The sequence below is a fragment of the Clinocottus analis genome, unplaced genomic scaffold (genome assembly GCF_023055335.1).
Source record: "Clinocottus analis isolate CAN_PGR_092001 unplaced genomic scaffold, fCliAna1.0.p SCAF_2, whole genome shotgun sequence".
In the NCBI taxonomy this organism is placed as follows: domain Eukaryota; kingdom Metazoa; phylum Chordata; class Actinopteri; order Perciformes; family Cottidae; genus Clinocottus; species Clinocottus analis.
The window spans coordinates 10,986,419-11,010,778 of NW_027175931.1; the positions used below are offsets into that span (position 1 = coordinate 10,986,419).

A 24,360-nucleotide genomic window follows, 5' to 3' on the forward strand; every position below is an offset into this window, starting at 1 on the left:
GATTAACCGGTGACAAACCTTTGGCACGGTGGTCCTCTTCCTTTGGACACTTGCCACCATCCCACCACTTCCTCTTGAGGATCTCCAAACGATTGTCCTCCTGCATTTTGAGGATGGCCAGGTCAAACTCATCACGGTACACTGACCCTGAAGGGAATAAAGGGGAAGAGCTCAAAGCTGCACACTGCAAAAACAACTCCCGACAAGGTATTCCAACCTCAAACTGAACCTTCAGATAGAGAAATCTCTCTTTTGCAGTCCAAACACGCTCACGTTGTTAAATCAAATACAATTGTCTTGTCTTTTTTTACTGATTTGCTGAGGTGAATGTGAAATCATGTCACTCCATTTGAAAACACCTTGTTTCATCAAAAAAAAATCTGATTTCAAATAAGAGATTAAAGGGTTTACTTGAAGTTCTAACGATCACATCACAGTATGCGGTACAGAAGGTCAGCGGCTAAAGACTGGGTTTATCTACCCCAAGATTTAAGGAATTTAAATTAATCTTGTTTACTTCAAGGTGTGCCTTGAGATCAAAGTGGAAGTAAACTCTGTGTTTATACTCTCAGAGCAGCATGTGAGTCGTACAGCAACAGTTCCACAATCTAAAGAAACAATATTTCAAATTCTTTTACTATTATCCTCACTCTCCCATCACGGTTAATGGTTCAGCATTGCTGAGGCTTTCTCATCTAACTTTCCAATGTAATGCTTGTGATGTATCCTTCAACTAATGGCCCTGCACTCCATGAGCCCTTCTCAGTTTCAGTGTATCTCAACAAACCATCAGCTGTGCTTTACACTGAACTTCTTTTCCCCCTGTTCTTCTCTTAGTCTTCTCATTTTCTCTCCTCTTACTTTGGATTATTTTTTTCCCCCAATACATATCTTCTGCGTCACTCACCGGGCGGCATACCGATGCCGTATCCCTTGGTGTCGAGCAGCCCTCCAATCTGAGTCAGGTTGCAGTTCCTCTGGCGGTAGTACTCATTCATGGTGCTCTCTAGCAAGTAAGCATAATTGGAGTTGAGGACACGGGCGATGCCCTCCTCCGTGCTCTTTACAAACACACTGGGCTGCTTTGAGTGCATGAAGTTCCACATACGCTGGTAGGTCTGGTAGCGAGAGTTCTGCAGAGCGGCGGGACACAATCAAGAGAAACAGCCACATTCAGTTTATCAGTCACAGATACATAATTTCTCAGTTTTGCAGAGGTAGAGATTGGTTTTCATCTGTCAATCTTTTTCATTTTCTTGACTGATGGATTTATTCAAAAGGTTTGCTGCAGTAAAATGTGAAGGTGTTTTCTTTAGCAGATCTTTTAAATAGCTTCAAAGTTTCAAATACAATCTTCACTTTCACTCTTGACCTGTCTTCTTTGAGCAATTCAAGGTCCATTGGACGTGAAAGCACAAAAAAAGACGATGCTAATGAATCTCTTCCCTCCACATCATCCTTCACTAGCCTTCTCCCTGCTATCCACTCTTACTCTGTTACTTACCCTGTCCTTCATTCTTTTCCTCCCTCTCTCTGAGGCCAGCCTGAACTGGCCATCTGGCAGACCAGGCTCTCTTGTCTAAATTGACACAAGGCTGGTGATGATGACAGAGGGACGTGCCAATTGGATTGTATCAGTCCTGACCCTATACACTCTATATGAATATGTCTTTTGCGCTATGAGCTGAGAGGTTATATCCTGCCGAGTGGAGAATTTTTCCTCAGTGTTTGACAAATAGCCTTTGGACCCCTGTAGGTGGCTATACTTTTTCCCACTGGCTAGCTACTCAATATCCTGGAAAACCCTGTTCATCCCAGTGGAGTATACTATTCATAATGTTTACACCATCTGATCTTCCTCGATTCCTTGATACTTATTACACAGCTTTAGTGTTTTTCGAGAGAGTAACGCTTGCTCTGGCCTGGCCATTCAGGGACGAGCGCGGATGGGTGGTGTGTGATCGATGTTGGTGGGCTGATCTGGGCCAAAAAGCCAGGGCAGACATTTTGTCCCAGTCCAGCCTCACTCTGAGGTCAAATCTTGAGAAGAAGACAGAGGATACAGTGTGTCTCTCGTAGAGACAGTGTCTTCCCCATCTCCCTGAAGATAAGAATATTGAATATGTGTGTCAAGGATCAGACAGAAGAGAGATAAAACTGTTGGTTGGTGGAAAAAGGCAGCAAGGACAAGAGGGTGATGAGGAGAATAACATCACTGATGGCCCACTGATCACTGCAGGCTCTTGAGTCTCTGGCCACATGTGTGGCTGTGAATAACCAAGCAATTATATGCAATGACATGAGTAACCTCTGACCTGGAAGAAGGTCATTGTGGATCCTCCGTGCATGGTGCCATACTCTATCGCTGTCTGATCTGCCAGGTCGTCTACTGACTCTATCGGCACCTCCATCCTCTGGACTGTGAGGAAGGCAGCCAGGTTAGCAGTGTAGGATGAGATGATGATTAATGTGAAGGCCCACCTGTGGAGAAAAGGCAGCAGACAAGAACCTTTAAAAGTATGCAAATGGTAAAGCTGGTGTATGAAGATGGATTGTCTGGGTGAAAGTGGCAGGATAAAAATATCTGCGCGCCTGAGAAATGAAAACCTTGCAGGATTTTCAGTCGTTGACAGGGTGGATGCGTGCATGGGTGAAGAAGGTAACAATGCTCGGTTTGAATAAAAGGAAGTGATGTTTTAGTTGCAATGACAGGCATGCACGGATATGCATATGCACAAATCGTTGTCTCATCTTGAAAACTGGTGTCCAGGAAATCTGGAATGAGGCTTCAAGTTTACAATAAAGATAGAATGCAATCCATGATGGATCAATATGCACAACATTAATACAGAACAGAGTTGAATGGTTGTGTACCTCAGTGCATTTGAAAGTAGAAAACATGGAGATGCACTAATGTTTGTGTGTCTCTGTCGCCAATACTGACCATACTCCGCTGACACAACGTGTTGACAGAGCTCTTGGAGCAATGGTGGATCCTTGCTGCATGAAGCCTCCGACAGGAAACCAGAAACTGTTGCCCAATGAGTACTGGTTAATGAGCAGGTTACAGCGACCCTTAAGACACGGGTGGGGGTTGTACCACTCATAAGGAGTCAATCTGGAGAAACGAGACAGTGGGGTTAGACATCACAGAGAGTCGTAGAAAGAATACAGCAAACAACGGCGTAACACAAAGTTGTATTAAGTTTTCAGACGAGAGCAAAACTCAAGAGGGGAGCAGCCGGATGGAGAAAGAAAGGGACAGACAGACACAGAGCTAAACAACTAACAGTCAACTGAGCACAAAGTCACTGCGACTCTCTGGAGAGAAGCAACCTGCTTTTCATTCACTGTGTGCTGGTGAAGGTAATACCAACACAGCAAAATAATTGGTATGTTCAAATGGTGCTGCTTGAACCTAAAGTTATCAGACAACTGTGTTGTATGCAACAGTGTCTGTCTTAAAACTAAGACGTAATCTGCTTCTGATCTGCGAAAATTAACTAAACAATTACACAGGAAAATTAAGCATTTAGGGATTTTTCAAAGTCTAATATAGCCATAATACAACATTCAAATGTTCATATGTACATTGAAAGAACATGAGTTTCCGTAATCATTCTTCCTGTTCAACCAACTTTGGGAGATACACACTTGATTTGTCGAGTGGAAATGTACTTTTTGCAAAGAAAAGGGACTTTGGATTGGAATGCATTGCATTAAAAATATATCTAATTGTGGACATTACAATTACAGATAAAGACAACTTAATGCATCTTATGATTGCAGAGAAAATACATTTCTCAGCAAAGGTCAGCAACATCAAAAAGTAGATAATTGAATAAATTGTTATGATCACATAACTCAATTTAATTACAGTTAACCACCCACTGAACACTCTTCCTACAAGTAATACATCTACCTGTCTGTGCAGGGCTAATTTGATTCCAGTAGGTGTTACATAAGAAATCAATTTGCATTTTTTTAAATAAAGTTTCTTTTTAACATTGCAATTTAATAAGAGTTCCCTCCCTGACCAGCAGGGGCCAGTATGACGCTGGGGACGCACCACTGGGGCGAGAACATTTCTTTTTTTTTTTTTTTACCAGGATGTGGATGATAGACTAGATAGATAGAGACTGAAGAAAGGCAAGAGAACAAACACCTGTTTCCTCCTCTGTACAACCCGAAACTAACTTTTTGTGGTTCAGCTCTCTCTCTCTCTCTCTCTCTCTCTCTCTCTCTCTCTCTCTCTCTCTCTCTCTCTCTCTCTCTTTCTCTCTCTCTCTCTCTCTCTCTTTACCTGGCCACCAGAAAGAGAATGCAGCTGACAGCTAAATAGGCCAGAAGCATGAAGAGCCAAACACCAGGGGAGAAGGGATCCAGGAAGGAGAAGTAACCTGGCCTTCGTCCCTGAAACACACAGACACACAACAACATTCAGTTTAATGGTTTAAATCATTACAGCCTGCAAAGGATGCGACCACTTTGATCCCATATTCAATTCAGACGTGCCACACAACAAGGGCTTTCGCTAAACAAGAGGTTAAATGCGGAATTGCAAAGGTTAAGATTAACCAATTAGCATGCGAAAACCAACACACATCTACATCTCTATCATCTCCCTACAAAGTAAGCAATTCCAGTGTTGATCATTTTGCCCCAGGCTCAATTTGATCTGTTTTAAACAACATTTACTGCCACTTGTGCAATTAGCCAAAGTGGAAAAAGGTCACTGGGACAGTAAATAAAGGCATTTTGGAATGATAAGCCCAGATTTCCCTGTCCTGAACTGATAACAATATAATTATATGAATCTCATTTGCATGTAAACATTCAGATCAACATTGTATGAAAGCACAAACTCAGTCTCCCATGAATTGTCAACAGAATGGCACGGGCTGCATATTTATACAACACAGATAAGAGGTATAATTTCCTGGATCCTGGCACTGAAAAAACAAACTGAATCAACTAACTATGTTCTAACTGTTTTTCTATTAATTGGTATAAAGTATATGCTTTAATGTGAAACGATATCTGATGCAGTATTAGGTCAAATCATCAGAGAACCATCAGAGGTCATAACAGTCATCCTTTGCACTTTGCATTATGTAAACCATTACAGCTACATTAAATAAAAATTCATCTCTGTGACCTTTTGACTTTATGTATGACTGGGAGCATATGGCGTCTCAGCTTGGAGAAAAAAAGGAAAGAGATTAATAGCTTTGACTTGTACAGATATGCTGAAGCAGCTATGGGCTGGTATGTATTGGTTTTGATTGGTAACCATTGGAGGAGGAGACAAAGTGGCTAAGATAGGGTTGGCAGCCAGCAGGCCAATGGGAGTATAGGGGATAATTCCTGATTTCCAGCAGCAACAGCTATTGTCCTCTAAATGAAACAAATAACTTGTGGTCGTGTGCATTTATTGCATGCTCATATTTCTTATGTGCATGTTTAGCCTATAGTCTAGCTGACCAAACATAGCAAGTGAATAGCCATTCAGCAACACACAGTTAAGTGAGGTGATCAAACATCCAACGGTCCAAGGGTTGTTATGAGAGTAGAAGTTCATTAGCTTCCATTTCTGTCGACGAGCAGCACTGTGGAGCACCTGAACCTAAATTACTTTATGCAAAAATACCCAATTAGGTGCTACAAGGAGACACATGCCATACGTTTCTTAGGACCTCCAAAATTAAATTTGTAGCTATAGGGCAAACCTATTTTGAAGGGCATTTGTTATGATAAAGTAACACCCATTTAGACTTATGCAGAGAAGAAAAGGTATTAATGTGTCTGTAATCGCTTCCATATTAGCCTCACTGAGTAAAACAGGAGTGGTGCAGAAAGCAGGATAGGAGAGGGAGATTCAGTGTAATCTTTTTTGCATGATTCAAATCAGCCTGCCGGTCTTAATGTCCGTCTGTCTATCTATAGAGTGTAATGCGTATGCTTATGATGATGATGATGATGATGATGATGATGACAGCTGTTTCAAAACAGAATAGTGGAGTGGTGAAACACGCAATGGCCTATTCAGAAGTAGTAGTAACATGAGTATAACTGCCAAGCTGCCGCTTGTTGCCACTGGCATTATTGAGGTAACAGCAGTATGTGCTGACATGAGTCCTCCTGTTTCCTGGTCCAGTTTGGTGCATGCTGAGCCAGCGTTTTTGTTAAATGCTTGCCCCGTGTGTCCACAACTTTAAGCTCCCACCAAGGTGCTATTATTAAAATGAATAGATCCGCAGGGACGCGGTTAGTGGAGATGTGAAGGTGCAGAAGAGCAAATAAGAAATAGAGACTGAGAGAAGGGTAGAAAGAGAGAAATACATACAAAAGGACAACAGGAAAAATACTTGTGGTATATTATAATATATGTGCTTAAACACACACCAAGTTTTCAGGAGTTGAAAGGGAAATTATCCATGTTGATGCTGCAAGAGGCACACTAATGAGCACTCAGACATTTAGATAAATTGGGGACTGCACAAAATGCTTTAAAAATAAGTTTGGATGTATCCACAATGTGTCAGGATAGTTTCCCTAAAAACATTTATTTTCCATTTTAGAAACATTGTAGGATCCTTGAAGTCTAACTTCACCCCTAGTTCTGGGCCTAATTTCATCCACTGAATAACTTAAAAAAAAGCAAAAAAGTAAACCCATGGATGTGTAAAGAGAACTGGATACGGCGTCCAAGGCGGCGCATCGTCAATTCCTATGAAAGTTGTTCAGTGGCGCGTGAAGATAAAAACGTCAGACTTCAGAGTATAGATTTAAGATATAATTACCTGGATAGTCTACATTATGTAGTCCATAGAGCATGCACACTGGCGTTTTCTGTAATCCCATCTCCTAACACTCAGTCCAGTCTGGTTCTCCAGTTCGTTCACAGGAACGGAGGACAGAAAATAACTCTTGTGCATTTTACAACTTTGAGGACCTAATTATTCAAACAAGGGCTGTTCAAGTGTTCAAGTTGATTTACTTCAACAACAAAAGAAAATAAATTAAGTTACAAACGTCTCTTTCCCAATGTAAGTCAACGGGGAAAAAAATGTCGGGCTCCATCATTGGCGTCATTGCACGGTATGGCCACTATGTCAAATTTGCTTTGAAGCCCTGCGCTCTTCTTGAGGGCTGAATTAAATCCCACCTATACTTCCCTATGAAGAGACATGACAGCCAGAGCTGATGACAGCTACTTGCAGTAGCTTGGAAAATAGTGCTAGGACATGGCAAAAAGACAAGCATTAGACCCTGGGGTCCTTTCGCCTCCCTCGCAACCTCTGGGAGGCTACTTTACTGGGGAGAGTAGGCAGGTTTAAATTGGCTTTCCCCACAAATTTCTAAATTGCAGTACAGTAAGTGCACAACTGAATCCTTGTTTAAATAAAACACCAACCTATTTTTAGAGCCTTTTCCTCAAAAATTGCAATACCCAAACTAAAAAGGGTGTATCTTTGCAACCACTAGGGCTATTTAAATAATTTTGTTTATAATACAATGTACACATGTGAGATTTTGTTCAGATGTGTACATGTCTGTCTCTATGTTACTGGTTAAGAGGAAATGAAGATGTCACAGATGACACAACAATATAAGGATAATTTTAGGATAATAATTATTCATTTATTTTATAATGATGCAGCTGTAAGGTCTAACGGTCTCCCAAATCATAGAACAATATGTGAACATTCTCTCTGCAAAGGTTGACTTTGATAAAGTGAAGCAGAACAAAGCTAGAGAGGGTTTCGTATAGAGAAAGTTCAGACGAGGTCTCCAAAATTTGTGCACATTTGTGGCCTTTTAATTTTCTGTTTTACGATATCATATATTTCACGTGTATATTACTTACAGTGTTTTTTTTCTTCATAAAACGAGCTATGCTTTAAAGTTTTATACAACAATAGCTCAGTCTGCCCCCACTAGGGGGAGATTGTTTTATCAAAGGTTTGGAGGTGGCACATAAAACAGGCTGACAGACTCCAGTTTCTTGTTATTTAAAGAAATTATGAAACACTGTGTGACAAGGAGGGAGTCCATGCCAAGTACTCACTCCCAACTCGTCAACTAGGCAACAAAACCACTTTGTTAGGTTTAGGAAAAGAGCATCGCTAATGTTGACTTTAGTTCCACTCGCATAACTAGTGAGAGACTAAAGACTCGCATGACTAACGACTCAAAACGAACACCTCTCTCCTAAACACCTTCAAGGTTGTGGGTCTTTGATTTTGGGATCAAGTGATTGAGGAACAAGGGCAGAGGAGTCGAGGAGGAACAGAGGCCAGCATTTAGAGGTCAAGGTCCCAAGTAAACCAAATCCGCCGACTGCCCGATAACGTTGGCTCGGAAAGCCTCTAAGATGTCTCAGGTGCATCTGTCCTTCACAGATATTTACCATTGATTCATCTCTACAACTGAGGGATCAGTATCACTGATGTTAGCACAGTTATTCATAATTTATGGATGCAAATATTAAGTGTATTTAGTAAGTCATAGGTTATCAGTGATAAATTGATTTAAGAGAGCTATTTACGAAATTACAGATACCTCCCAGTCCATCCATATGTCTGAGGATTATAGTTTAAACAGCTAATATAGGTGGTCTGCTCTCTCTCTTTATTTTGGAAGGTGAGTCTGTGTGCAAGACAGACTGTCAGAAGCTGACGTGTTTGTGTGTGCTTGTATTTCAAAGCTTGTCAGCGGCTGTCTTCGCTGTCAGTCATCTGCAGCAGGGCAGATAGAGTACGTGCTTGGGCAACAGAGTGCGTAGAGAGCACCAATGCTAAACACAGAGGCAGCAGGTAGCTGACGTCTGTCTGAGGAAAACACAGCAACCATGGCTAATCTGGTAGTTAATCTAGGATGTATGACTTAATCACCAAACAAACAAAACATACTGCCATTGAAAATTCACAATTAAGATATCAAAAGTAAACAATAAGCAATAAAGGGAGTAGAACAAGCACCACGTGTGTGTATATGAGTATGAATTATAGCCAAAGGCTGTTCTCGCTCTTCATGGATAAACATTTGCTGCTGTGTGTAAGTTATTTTTATTCGAGACCGGGGAATCATTTTATAAAGGTTTATTGTCACGTTAAGATGATAAGAGGGCGTAAGGCAAATCAAAGGACGGAAGCGAATGCAGACGTGGTGCAGAGGGCAACGCATCCTTTACGACCTGTTTTATGAGTACATCCCAACAAATAGAATAGCGAGGAATGGCTGCCTATTATAGTATGTTTATATCCCTCTCTCCTCTTAACATGCAGATGAAGCCCTCATTCATTGTTACCTTGCACTGCCCTTGTTCTGTCTCAACATCCCACTGTCCCTCCTTCTATGCACCCCCTCCCATGGGATCGCATGCCAGGGCTGAAGGAGCTGGTGAGGTTATCCAGTCAAGGATTTCAGCTAGTCATCCTGCCTTTTGGTATTCATACCACACGGTTGCCCCCTGAGGCTGCCTGAATACCGACTCACTGAAAGAGACTTCCCATTGTCATTTCAACTCTTGCTCTTCTTCTCTCCGCTCCCCTTGCTTCTCTTTCTGCCCGTTTCTTACTAATTCTCTTTTGTTTTCTGCCTTTCCCTCGCTCTGCCTCTCCACCTTCTGTCTTTTTTTCTGAGCTGTTTGATAGTGTGTGCCTTTCTTTTTGTGTCAGACCCGACGCCATCAGTTGTTAATGTTGTTGAGATAGCCGGAGGTGCCATCTACAGAGAACAGCTGATTTGGCAGAGGTCAAGGGGTCATATTCATAACAACATCCTGCTGTCTACAGGAATCTTGTCTGACTTTGTGTGTTTTGTACATGCATTACAATGGAAAGATGTGTGTGTGTGTGTGTGTGTGTGTGTGTGTGTGTGTGTGTGTGTGTGTGTTTGTGTGGATATATATGTGTGTAATTGTGTCTGAGGTCAAAGAGTCAATAAAGCTCCGTGTGCTCCGCTCTACCCTCAGGGCTGCTGCTGAATCTGACACAGCTTCCACTCGCTCCTAATTAGCTGCGATGTCTAACTAAGTGCTGCTCTCTGATTCTCTCGTAAGCACAATGAGCTTACTTTGCCGCACTGTCCCGAAAATTAAGGAAGTGTTTACTTGATGGAACGAGCACAGATATAACGTACCTCGGAGTGTTGGGGTCTTCGGTTACAGCGAATGGCTCTTTGTTCTCCAGATGATGAATGCAATGGGAGGGACGGTTTTTATGAGGTTTTAAGAGGTTGACAGGAGCTCTAGGTCATGTCTGGGTTATTAACTCTGTGGCCCATTTCACATATTGTACTGGCTGCTGAGGTGAAGTTAAGCTTTTTGATTTGTGTGTAAAAGCAAATCTAATTTATTTATATGGGCTATTTATATGGCCTCAAACCATATGTCACAGCACCACATGTCTATAGTACATACCTACAAACCTATAACCAGCAACAAGATAGTCAGGCAAGCCAGCTGGAGAACCCAGACAGGTAGAGATTGTTTTCTGCAGACACGCTGCAAGCTGTCTGAAATTTGTTCCTATTTTTTTTATTTGAATGTGGTGCCCCAGACAACATACAACAGAGTGAGTATACACGACAACAGGCATCTCTTCCGAATATCAGATCTTTTTGTGTAATATAAAAGCACAGACAAAAAAAATGATAACCATGTGACTGGTAATTAAGTGTTCTTGGCTCTTGTTCTAAATGCCACATGGAAAAATAAACTATGACAATTGACAGCTTTTTGAGTGGAGGAATCAGAGTTTCAGTCCAGGCTTCAGTTGTTTAATACAGAAAATGAATTTGGTCTGAATGGTGCTTAAAGGCAGTTATGTTTAGGAAACAATTTGAGATAGCTTTGTAATGCACGTGAGTAATTTCGACAAAACAAGATTGTACCTTTTAATATATTTTTAATTTTAAAAAAAAGGTCCATATTGACTGGTGCAAAATGGAAACATGCGCAACACTACAAAAAAGATGCAAAATGAAAGAGAACTAGTACAGCCTCGCAGTTGTATGCCTCCGCCAACCAGCAGTAGACATCGATTCCTCTCCAAAATGTCATCACTTCATTATTTTGGACATATTTGTGAGATAGTCCTTTTTGGCATATCAATTCTTGAGTTGGAGCCAAAAATGTGTATTGTGAGGTCCCAGTGACCTTGACATTTGTAGACCAAATTCATATCAGTTCATCAATGAGTCCAAGTGGACCTTTGTGCCAATTTTGAATAAATTCCCTCCAGGCATTCCTGAGATATTTTGTTCACAAAATAGGATGGATGCCAGACAAACAAAATAAAAACATAATGGCTGTGCCGAGACATAAAACCAGTGAGCTTGAGAGGGAGAGAGGGGTGAAAGGGGAAAGAGAGAGATAGAGAGAAAGAGAGAGAGAGATAGAGAGAGATACGTACAAACTAAGAGGAGAGATGGAATGGCAGATTGTCTGACAGTAATTAATACTCAACCAGCACCTTTATTTTATTGCATTCATCGTTCTTATTGATTAAACTAAAGTTTTCATTTAAAGTTTGAAATAAGCAGCAAACCCCCTTGTAGAAACCACTGTGGCTCAGATCAATAGTAATTGGATTAGAACTAAACAAGTGCAGTCACAGAAATTCAAATATTGAATTTTAGAGGCATGCCGAGGGACCGCTCTGAGTGAGATCTGAGAAAACGCCAAGCTGTAAAGGGGAGTGAGGAGAGCATGAGAAAATGATGGTGGGACAGAGACAGACTGAGACGGGACACCTGTCTTAATTTCCCCCTTCTGTCTTGTGCTTCTCTCTCTTTCCAGAAACTCCACACAGCAGTGCTTTATCTATATAATACTGCTTTATTCAATTCCTTCTTATTAATATCTTTACTTCCTCTGGAATTTGGCATCAACTGGGTCAAGTCTACACTAATTCAACCCTGTGACTTTGTGGTTCAGCCCGCGGGACATCAGTTTCATATCCCCTCCTCATGCTGTGACCTGCCCGCCTGCTGCCCACTTCCGAGGTGATACGCTACCCAGCAGGCCATTTACCACTTTACTTGCTGTGAGCTTCGATTGATTCTCCCCAACAGTTGGTGCTCAATTGAGTCTCTCACTGTGATACCTATTAGTGCTGTGAAGACCATGGCAAGAGGAGAAGGAGGGAGATTTACAAGAAGGGCAGACACAAGCCAAAGGGAATGTGAGTAAATATCCCTCTGGGAAACTATGCTTGTGTCAGATCACCTAAGTGTAGACCGTGGCCAGTGCCATGGGCTCCGCTGTGTCACCTTGGGTTTTTGGGGAGGGCTGATGATTAATGGACCAGTGACTCTGCAAACATTGGCTCATTTCCACCTGCACGGCTGTTGTTTCAACGTTTCTTGCATGGGCTTGCTCTTCCGAGCATGGCTTGGCCTGGCTTGGGTGTGTGTGAATAGGAGGGCCAAGCACATGCAGAGGGCAAGCATAAAATAATTGTGAAACTGGTACATTCGTCAGGAAGTTCACACGGTAAAACATGCCATCTGGTGCTGCAAGTATGGGGGGCCACAGCGACAGAAGAAGGAAATCAGCAAACACAGGAGAAGTGAAAAGAGCTGGACACCATTAAAAGTTGATACTCCAGGAACAACAGGGAAAGGATGTTGGGAAGATGAAGAAGAAGCAAAAAAGCGGGACTAAGGGTTGAAGGAGAGGATGAGCAGGGTATGGCCCTGAAAACACACAGATGCAGGGGAAATGGAATAGCTAAGAGGTAAAAGAGGTGATGAAGTGCAAAAGAAGTGAGTTTGTGGATTTGGACCGACTGTGTGAGATAGACTCAACAGACCAAAAGAGAGAGTGGTTCTTTTCCAGCCATTAGACAAAGCTGACAGCCTGCTGTGGTACGTCCGCAAGCTGTATGAGAGCCAGTTCGATCGGTTAGAGAGTGTGCGTGTGTGTTTGGAGGGCTGGTAACTCACCAGGTGGACACGGTACATGATGCTGATGCCGAGGGTCATGAAGGGTTTGGAGAAGTCAATGACCTTTTCACGCTCTGCTGTGATGGTGAGGCCTGCGACTGCCAGGTCAGCTTTCTGAAACACACGGGGCGAATACAATCAAATCATGTGAACACACTGCCGGAGGCATACTGAACATAGCTGTGGGGACGTTACATGAGTTTATGAGAAAACCAATAATTTGAAAACTTAAAAGGATGGCATAAGAAGTGGGCTGAGAGATGCTAATTCCCTAATAATGCCCTTTTGTGTCCTATAGCCTATTTGTCTGCCAACAGTGGTGAGGATAATTCAGCATTGGCACGATGTGTGTGTCTGTGTGTGTGTGTGTGTGTGTGTGTGTGTGTGTGTGTGTGTGTGTGTGTGTGTGTATGTATGTGGGTGTGTGTGTATGTGGGTGTGTGTGTGTGTGTGTGTGTGTGTGTGTGTGTGTGTGTGTGTGTGTGTGTGTGTGTGTACGGCACAAGAGAGCTGATGGTAACCATTTGGTCTGGCCAAGGGAACACTGTTAAGATAAATCACTTGACAAAGCAGTAGCTGGTGAAAGTCAGACTTCGAAACACACAAACCCCAAAACACATAGACACACGCGCACACACGTACACATAGAAATGGTCAATGTACACTGAATACTGGACAGCTCCGTGCTAATAATACAGGCCAGCAAAGTGCAACTGCAAGGGATTTTTCATCTCCCCGTGGAGCAAAGAGTGAAAGCAGCAACGCATTGCTCTTTGTCTGCTGCAGGAGAACTAAGAGGATTGGGGGGACAGAGAGGAATGGGAGGATGAGAGTGAGGAGAGAGGAGTTTTGCTGCAGCACTGCAGACGCCACTCAAAATCCACAAAACACTGTTTGTATCTCCAGGAAAGAGAGACAGGGAGAGCGGCAGCTGGCATGCATGAAAGAGCATTTTTGCTACAACATCCATTTTGATGCGATGCAAACATATATGTTAATTTTCTATAATTATTTTAACCTTTTGAGCAAGTTTAAAAATGCTACCAGAAGACCTTTAAAGCTTCAACTAAAAAGCCCGAACCCCGCTCCGTCTGTGCTCCAATTAGTGTGTTACACTTCAAAATGTCCACCTCTTTAACCTCGCCCTAGCCTACACTCCACACTGAAGCCTACTGTTTCCTGCTGCCCTCGCCTCAGCCCGCAGGCTTTGACCTTCCATCATCAGCGGTCCCCAGCCTCTCCGCCTTGTCTTTTTTTCTCTCTCCGCTGTTTGAAAATCTGATCGCCCGCTCCCAGTGCCGGGAGGAAGTCACACGCAGGGAACGACCATCCAGGCAATTTCCAACAAAGGAAGTCACTGATCCTTTGAAAAATGAACACACGGTCGTAACAGCCTCTGAAATATTTATGTGACGATAGAATATTAATATTGATTACTGGATTCCTTTGCCTGCCTGCTGTTTTGCCTTCGAGAGTAACTGAAAAAAAAAAACACACTGTAATGTTAGCTGTTCAATATTGCATCATACCCATTTTCACTTGTATTCAATCATTTCAGGGTAACCCAGTAAAAAAAAAAAGACAAAATAAAACTTGCAAATGTGAGGGATGAATTAAACATTACCCTCGAGGATGTAGCATTTGACTTTAAGAGTTCAGTCTTTGGAGATGCCTCTGTTCTCAAACTGCAGCACAGTGGATAAAGGAACCAGGACATACTGTACTTAGACTTTAGTCTAAGTACAGTCAGGATTCCTGCTGGCATGTCGGGTTTGATTGTTAGCTCAGGCTCAGACACCCTTCAAACTAATCACCCTCACAGTGAAATATTGTTCAGTCTAAATGGTACTGGCAGGGACACAGGTATCTGTTGTCCGGAATAATCTAAGGCTGTCCTCCTTTGCTGCTACGGACTATATATTTCAGCTTATCCATTAAACTCGCTGCCAGGGCTTTTCCTTTGTTTTCTTTCACAATCTTTTTGTACTCTGCCATCTTCTCCATCCCTTCCTAAGCCTTTATCCAAACAAGCTCAATCCGTTCTGTCCACTGTGGAACATCCCTTCAGATGTCCCCAATCCCGTGACAAGTGTGTCTCAAGTGTGTCTCGACTTTTTGTCCGCCCATTGCCTTGACTTTAACCGTAGCCCTTCTGAAGGTCAGCCTACTCCAGGCAATTTACAGGGGACGAGGGCGGTGGCAGGCTGTGACAATAACAAGAGCGGGCACTCCTTCCTTTACATACATAATGGCTTTGTCCTCCATTAGCCCACAGCATTAAGACAGATTGCCTCTTATGAGAGCCTCAATCACTTTCTACTTCATTCCTGTTTTCCTCTTCCTCACCCTAGCCTTCCTCCTCACTATTCTTTATGCCCGGTTCACTCTCCTCCCTCAGCTCCCTTAAGTCAAGTTGATACGACACGAAGTTGTCAGATCGATGTACTGTTAACACTACACAACTTGCTGTCTTGTAATCGTGAGTCTTAAAGTCCTTTTGGTTTTCACACTACATGACTAACCGGCGACAAGGGGTCGCACGCTACAAGCTCTTTCGCCAAGAGGAACCCAGATGTGACTGTTTTGTCATGGAAACACATGCGAGACACAGGAATTGATGTAGTAGCGTGCGTGAATTATACAAGCAATAGGCCTGAACTTTCATTTTCGTCTTGATTGCTGATCTTGTTGTTGGCCCACGTGTTTAAAAAATGTCCATGTGACTTTAGTATTTGTTTCTCTAAGTGCAACAACTTTGGTCTCTGTTGCAAATGCTACATGTACAGTTACATTCCTAATGTTACAGATAATCCCTCTTGTGCTCTAATTAGCTCTAGATATTTAGCATTGTACATATCTAAGATGAGGCTGCATGATGGTGTGGTGGCTAGCACTGTCGCCTCACAATAAGAGGTGTCTGGGTTCGATCCTGGGTTGGATGGCCTTTATGTGTGGAGTTTGCATGTTCTCGCTGTGACAGCGCGGGCTCTCATCTCCGGCTTTCTCCCACAGTCCAAAGAGGTTAAGTCATGGCCGTAAGTTGCCTGTAGATGTGAATGTGGACGTGAATGGTTGTCTGTCTCTATGTACCAGTCCTGTGATAGTCTGGTGATCTGTCCAGAAGTCAGCAGGGATCAATTTGAGTGCCCCCATGATCATAAACAGGATAAGCAGTGAGAGGCAATGGATGCTTCGGGATGCTTTGACTCGCATCTTTAATAAACAGTTCACACATTGTGTGCAGGTGCCAATATGTGAACGCCAAGCCAACAATGATTTGCCTCAGGCCATCTGGCATACTAGCTATTACCCCGATGGCCCAACGTGCCTTTTGGGCCAACACAACAGTTTTTTTTTGTTTTTGTCTGACCAGCCCATGGTAGGGCGTCATTTTTAGCCCCCAATAATTGTTGTTGCGGACCTGCAAATTGATAGTGAGTATAAGGGCTAAAGTCATGTAGTGTGAACTGAGCATTATGTAACCTTATCTGCCTGTTAAGAGCCACATGCAGTGTAGCTGGAGGAGTATAACACCTCACTCAGAGATTTAACAGCAATACCATAGACCGATCAGGAGGAAAGTCTGTTGAGGTCAGTTCAGAGGGCTTAAGGAAAGGAGCTGACAGGGAACAAGCCACTAGCCAGCTGTGGCTGTTTTGGAAAAATACAATGCTTAAGAAAAAAACTGCTGAATGAAAAATGTGTGTATGACTTTAAGAAAAGCTGCAAGCTATGAACTATGTGAGAGCTGAATGATACATTTTTGTGTTTGTGAACGCCTTAAGCAAGTATTTTGGGCACGGGAGAGCTTATGTGTGTATATGATGCGATACAAATCATGATTTATTGTTGTAGGGCTTGTTAACAGGCTGTGCATGTGTGTTTTTTTTTACCCTTGATATGAGCTCTCCAACCATGCCGGCCCATGTTCCATTGGCTCCAGGAACCCCGTACAGTCCATCCCCCACCAGCCGTATACGATACTTGAACTTGAGAATATCCGCCAGCTCCTTCAGCATGTCCACACAGAAGCCTTCATAGCGATCATTCCCCTCCAGCTCTTGGTGGTTCTGCCGCAGCATCACATACGGATTCTCCTGAAAAACACACATGGTTTTGCATATCGGAGACAGTACATCCACATGACTGTCTATAGAGTGAGAAAGCGGGACGGAGCAAAGACGAGATAATGCCATGGTGGTTCATGCCTATTACTCATGATATGAATCATTTCTGTCATATTCATTGAATGTGCTGTAACTCCGTTACGTTATCCATTCTAGTCACATGACATCTATTGCTTCGGTCCATCCAGAGAGAGGGATCCTCCTCTGTTGCTCTCCCTCACGTTTCTTCCTTTTTTTCCCTGTGAAAGGGTTTTTACTATCTTTATTTGGGGGAGTTCTTCCCGCTCCGATGTCCAGGGACAGGGATGTTATGTATACTGATTGTAAAGCCCTCCGTGGCAAATTTTGTATTTGTAATTTTGGACTATATAAAATAAACTGAATTAAATTGAATATTGTACAGTCACAGCAAACACAATTCATACTGGATTATTCATAGGTTTGACCCATGAGGCCTAGTGTAAGAATATCTTAAACTCTGTTGCTTCAACTTCTTTCTAAAAATTCCTCCACAACTTTTTGTAAGTGTACTACTAAACAGCTTGAGTATCTCTTAAATGTTTAATGATTGCTTTACAGAACTGTACTAAATTTTTTACTGTCAGGAAGAACAGTACAAACATCCCATATGCCCTTCGGAGGTCATTGTTCACACCAGGTTTTCTGCCTTCAATGAAAACTGATTTGTGGATTTGAAGCAGAGCCACACACTAAAATCAGGGGCAGTCAGACATGTGCCAATCTGTTATATGCAGCAAAAAGTGGATAAGAAACAAAATCAGTTTCCCTATCACCATACACACACACACACACACACACACACACACACACACACACACACACACACACACACACACACCGACTCTCTGTTCAACAGGATTTTCATGTATTTTCTCGTCATTTTGTTGATGTTGTTGGAAGATTTAAGGAGCCCAGCAGTGATATATTTTGGAGCCCCCCGTACAGCCCTGTTTTTCAAAGAATGCAACTGTCCTACTGGTGTTCTTGGGATCCACGACATCACAAAAAAGAAGGCGTAATGTATCACTTCACTGTTGGTCTATCCGTGCAGCTCCTGAATCCAGCAAAAACTAACTTACTTTGGCGACATGACATCCGATAACAGTGATTAACAGGTCAAAGCATTTTCGTGTGCCGACATAGTTTTAAAATCAAAAAAATCAAAAGTAAACTAAAGTTTTTTGATTGTTGCTTGCTGATAGAAACTTTAAGTGTTTTACCAACATGTTTACATGCTTGTGCGAGATCTATACCAGCTCACAAATCTTTGTGGACCCCCGAGCTTGTTCAAGAGCAATACAAACAGCAGGGTGTGTAATTCACCACAGTCATGTGCGAAAGCCATTCAAAGCCACTGTGACAGCTTTCCGAAGGGTGAAGCGTGAGCAGTGTTGTGTATTTTTGGGACTGGAATAGAAGTGAAAATTGTTTTGTCATCTCCACAGCTGGAAATAAGTATTTGTGTGGTAGCTGATTGACTGGCAATTGATTTGCCTCACAGCACAGCCACACAAATAGTACCTCCGCTGAAATCAGCAACATTTCAGAACTTGCTGCACATCAGGCGGCACAACTGTTACTGTGACTTGCCATGTTGTCATAGCAACCACTTTGTTCCACCCGTGGCTGCGTGCAGAGGTCGGGGTGTGGAGTTCAGATTGCGTTGACACAGGATTGTGCAGCCTCTTTCTTGCCGTATCACTGGGCAGAAGAAACCACGACCTCCTGTTCCACTGTGATAAGGCTGAGAACACAATGACGACTAATCGACTATGTCTACGCATCTCTGCACCTAGAATCTGCATATGGATTAAGTTTATCTAACCAGGCTCACAGTGCGATGACACAAACAATACAGCAACAATAACCTGTGACATGTTCTGTCATATTAATAAACAGGGGGCTGTGTAGTTTATTTTTAATTCATTGCATTTAAAGTAGTGTAAATACTCACTAATTCCCAAACCTGACTCCTAGAAATTACATTTATATAATAGTAATTTGTTTTCCTAATTGCCTTTTGCTTGTAAAAGTAGTCAGTGCCTGGGTTAAGTACACACGGGTCATATATGGTAGTCAGGTGGGATGATGAGACTGTGACACTGAAGCTAATGTCCAGCCGTCGGGAAGAATTTATGGTCTTGGTTCAATGTCATTGCAGTAAAAACAGCTGATCTTGTGGTTCAAGTCTCTATTCACGTCCCTTCAATATACATAACTATTGCCAAAGCCATTCCCTAATATTAGTTTACACACAGTTTGATTATCCTGTCGTTGATGTGAAAGGACATCTTACTGCAAAGGAGGATATTGACACAGACAGGTCGAAGAAGTCAGAGAATGCTGAGAGACGACCTAAAGCATTGTTGGTTTTAGTCTGTTCATGGTTCAATCCCTTTCAAGTGGGGAAATGCGCTAAAACAGCGGACAGAACTTGACAATTGTATTGCCAATAACAAAAGTAGATCATATAATTAGACTTAAAGCCTTTTTGTCCTCCCAGAAGTAGACGATTAAACAATACGTTGATCAAGTTTTCAGACACTTAGGAACTGGATGTACAAATCTATAAAAGTACATGTGTTTGTCTGTTCATTGACCCCTAAAACAGATACACACCTCACTGGCCTTACATGATGTCTATGCATCACGTTTCAGCAGACATAGGGAAAAATATAAATGCAAATTTCATAGCTCACAGACTGCTGAAGCTTTTCAAGCACCGACTTGTTGTAGTCAAGCCAGATTGAGTCAGACAATTTCACTCCTTCCTATTTCTGTAACAATGTTGCAGAGGTTGGATTTTTATAGATGTTCCTTATATAACGCGAGCCGGACAGAGGGGAAGGGAAGAAATAAAGACACACACACACACACACACACACACACACACACACACCTGCGACAATCACTTAACAGCTCTTCATACCAACTAAAAAGTAGGGTGCCCAAATGAATGTATGTTTGCGTCCTACCACAAGACTTAATTCAGCAAAAAACATTTCACTTTCCAGCTTCTTGTTGATAAATGTGTGAATGGTAAAATGATTTTGTATGTATAATAAATGGCTGCCGTCATTACAAAGCTCTCTCTCTTGGACTAAGGCTAGAAACTACTGCCTTTGTATATTGTCTTCTCTGCATCCCTTTGTGTTGACTTGGTTAAGTACAGACTAATAAAAGTGGACCTGGCACACGTTCATCAATCACACCAGTAAAAACTCAACAGCAATCAATACCACAGGGACTCCTCTGTTGTTTTCTTTGTCACTTTTCCTTAGTTTCAATTTGTCTTTCTTTCACTGAGCTTCTGTTGCCCAATAGACCATTTCACAGTTCTAGACATAAACTTTCCAAATATGTCCCAATGTATTTCCTGTTACACTGCATGTAAATGACATCAGCTCACAGAGGGGCATTCTTTGTTAATTCAATCGGTGGTGGCTTGCAGACATGGAAACACAACCACTATAGCTGATATATTTCCTGCAGTTTATACTCATCTGAAAACTTCCACCAAACATTGAAAGAAAAATGACAAGGAACCACTTCCACTAAGAAGCCTTCTGTGAAGTTGAGAACAAAGTCGTATAAAAATAACTATATAAAAGGGAGGAAAACTCTATACCCGGCTATGAAAGTGCTGTGTTCCAAGAAGGCGGAATCACAAGGAAATCCCATCTACCTTATTTTGCACACCACAGCAAAACAGCAATAAAGCTATGAGTTTGAAGCTTTGAAGGAAAGCAGACTTTTAAAGCAGCTCTTATTCCCAGGCCACGAGGAGTCTGGTTGTGGACTGATAACTTTGGAGGAAGAAGCACACTCACTTGCATATGCTCAAGCAAGTACTTGTACGCACACACATAGAGACACTGAGCGCCAGGTGCACCGGTGGGTGTTGTTCACAGTGGAGTTTCTCCTTTTAAAACCTCAGGGTGTTCAAGATGTCTTCACACAACCCAACTCGCTTTCCTCTACTGTTTTCTTATCCTTAAAAAACGTGCTCTCTGGAGCCCAGCAAACTGGCAGCTGAGATATAATTCTCTCACAGGGTTTGGAAGTTCTGTTTGAAGAAGAGCCACAGAAACTCCGACAATATTCAGGAAAATACTGGGCCATTAGAAAAAGGGCCAGGTCATTTGCATTTTTTTTTAGAAAGCAATTTCAATACAAATGAGGTGAAAATGGAAAGAGAACATGTACACACAGACTTTAAGAAATCAGGACAGATCTTGGGTCTGTGGGAGTACATTCAGGTGCACATGCACATGGTGCTGCTGAGCGTCTGTGCCTGCAAATCTGCCTCTGTCTGCTTTTATCAGTCGGCTTTATGTGCACTGTTGAATCCATACCAATGTGTATGTGAGTGGAAATGACAGCACACACATGGGTAGTGTGCAGGAAAAACTGAGAGAATGACCACAGTAATTGTGGCAGAAAGGCAAAAAGCGGCTCTTACTGAAGGCACTTGAAGCAGGTTGCAGGTATTAACAAGGAAAGGGAGTCTTGAGTTTTGATTTAAATATGTACACGGTATGATTCCAGTGGCCGAAAGCTGGCACCTAATAGTCCTTCACGTAAAGCTCTGCTCTATGGGATTTCTTTCAGAAATGAGGACTAACAAAAAGTGCCAAATTCTGTGTGCACTGAGCTTGAGTGGTATTTAGTAACGTAATTAAATGAGGGATATACTGTGTTAAGACCCAAGGCAGTTGAATGGTCTGCTTGTGGTGTAATAACAACATGTATTTGCATGAATCCAGTGAAAAAAAGTGTGTTCACCTGTGATAAGGGCTATGTATGTCTGATCTTGGCGGCTTTATGCTTAGATGAGAAAAATACATGTATGTGTGTTTGGGTGCATAGAGGGAGGGAGGGGTTTGTGGCTTTACGTGTGTAACCATGTGAATGTATGTTTTTATTATGACATTGTGGTGGTCAGCTTTTGCAAGAAGGGCACACAGAGTGTTTGATTTGCATTGGGTGCTTGGGCGCCATTATACCTGCTTGCAAGTTGAGATCATTATTATTATGATGCGTCTTGACTCCAGTTAACCTTGGACTCATGAATTGGATGAGAGGTCTCATCATCAGCCAAGATCCAATTGAAAATATGACCTTGTTTATACCTACACCCATTTGTCTTGGGATACGATCACAAAGGAACCGCTCAAAGTATTTCCGTTCACATCCATCATTGGAATGCCTCTCCATATGCGTCTTGAGTGACCATTTGTGATCAGATCTCACTTTCCTGCTCTAGATGCAGATAAACACTGAGATAATTTTCCTTTCCAAAGACCAAATGTGTTGTCGCTGCTTGAATTTAAAATAAGAATGTATTGTTTAGTCAAAATCTAAACAATACAGACTGGATCTAATCTTTTGCGCCTACTGTCACACTAGCACACTGTCTTTCTGGGCCCCAGAGCTCCCAAAAATGGGGGCTCAGCCCTTCTTATGAGTCTTCATCTGTCTCACAAGGCCTATCAGTCCAAATCAGAGCCTCTGGTGTGATACATAGCACTAAATGAATTATCTAAAATACTTAACTTTTTTTTCCTTTCCTATTTATTATCATAAACCAATATAACAGCAACACATACATGCACTTCTTAACTAGTCTCACAAGGGTTTTCTGTATATTATACATTTTTAAATTATTCAAACAGACCTTGTGGTTGTGGTGATAGTCAGTATTTAGTATGGGAATGCAAGACATTCACAATTTTTGTCACAAAATGGCTGATGACTAATAGGTTTAATATATCTCAATGGGCTGTTTAGAAATGTGTTGCCCGTTATTGCATTTTAATATCACACCTTTGGCACGTGGATGGGTACGTTTTTCGGTGTAAATTATTGTGTCTATATGCAGACTAAATGAGGACTGACCATTCACGCCTGTGTTAACGATGAACCGTTTACAAGTGGGCCAGCAGTCATGTGCAGTTAGTCTGCTGTTTTTCAAACCTACATTTTTCAGTAATGTGTTATATATTTTATTACTTATAACCCTCTATAAATGACACTTACTATACTTATGTTAATATTACCCTGTTTGACTGCAATTGTATTCATAATTATGAAAGTATTCATATAGCCTAACAACGTAATGATTAATTTAAATTGTCTATTTATATAATACAATATGTACATCTTCAATTTTTTGAGCCCCCTTGTTGTAGTCATCGAGGCAAGACGTTTTGCAAATAAAACCATTTTACTTTTATTTCAATGACAGTACCATCCTCCGATGACACAGCATTTAAAGCACTCGTTATTTTCCTCCACTCCTAGACTTTAACAGGTCCTCTAATTCTGCTGCTGATGCTGTGAAAATGATAGAAAGTCCATCATATTAACAGCTTTAATAGCCTTTATAGATCACTAAGAGCAGGACTTCCATATTGGACATACAGGGCAGGACACATAGCTGTATATTGTAGTATTTGGACATTTCTCATGATTGCATGATTGCAAATAAAAAAGAGTGAGAGAAAGTAAAGGTAAGAATACAAAAATGTTCCTGCACGAGGTAACAAACTAAATCAATGCTTTCAAAAAAGGATGGTTTTTGACCTTGCAGTAAAATGATAATCAATTCTGTGACAGCCCCACAGCTCCCAGTTGTTTTTTTAGAGAAATCTAAGTGGGAAGATGACAGCACTGTGTAGGTGTAATGAAACTGCCCTGTGAAGGCCAGGTGAACATGTCAATTGTGGACATAAACACACAAGTAGACACTAAACACACTCACATTCACACACACACACACGGTCCCAGGTCAGAGCTACAGGTAAGGAATTCTTATGGAGGCTTTCAGCTGTGGCTTGCCTGCCGCCCACAAGCGAGATAACGGCGACATGGCAATCACACCATGATGAATGAGCTGTGATAGGCGCTGAAAATTGCTCCTTGGTGGCTTCCGAAGTTTGGTACTGGGACTCTATATCTCCAAAGTGAAATCAAAGCCCTGTGCTTGGCCAATTCTTTCTTTCACAGCCTCTTTTCTGTTGTGAAAATATTGTCTCATTTGTTCTCCCCCTCAACCCAAACGCGCACACACAAACCTCCACCCTTCCCCCGCAACCTTTCCATACAGCGTGAAATGAACCGTTCCATCTGAATCCCAATAAGTCTCAATGAGACCAGTTGTTCAGAGGCGAAATATGGCAGTATGTCCTTCCCTCATTCCCACAGCTCCTCAGCTTTGATAAGCCAGACACTCAGAATAACACATTGGGCCAATTGC

At 42.0% G+C, this 24,360-nt stretch overlaps 1 protein-coding gene across 1 annotated transcript in view; it reads right to left on the bottom strand.

The window, feature by feature from the left end:
• grik4 (glutamate receptor, ionotropic, kainate 4) overlaps positions 1-24,360 on the bottom strand; it is a 266,801-nt gene that overhangs the window by 6,685 nt on the left and 235,756 nt on the right. Inside the window, exons 13-19 of the mRNA XM_068584583.1 lie at positions 16,848-17,051; positions 12,955-13,068; positions 4,304-4,413; positions 2,945-3,118; positions 2,316-2,481; positions 908-1,133; positions 19-147 (exon numbers count right to left, since the gene is read on the bottom strand). Of these exons, the coding sequence (XP_068440684.1) occupies positions 19-147; positions 908-1,133; positions 2,316-2,481; positions 2,945-3,118; positions 4,304-4,413; positions 12,955-13,068; positions 16,848-17,051 (1,123 nt within the window). The remainder of the gene's footprint in view (positions 1-18; positions 148-907; positions 1,134-2,315; positions 2,482-2,944; positions 3,119-4,303; positions 4,414-12,954; positions 13,069-16,847; positions 17,052-24,360) is intronic.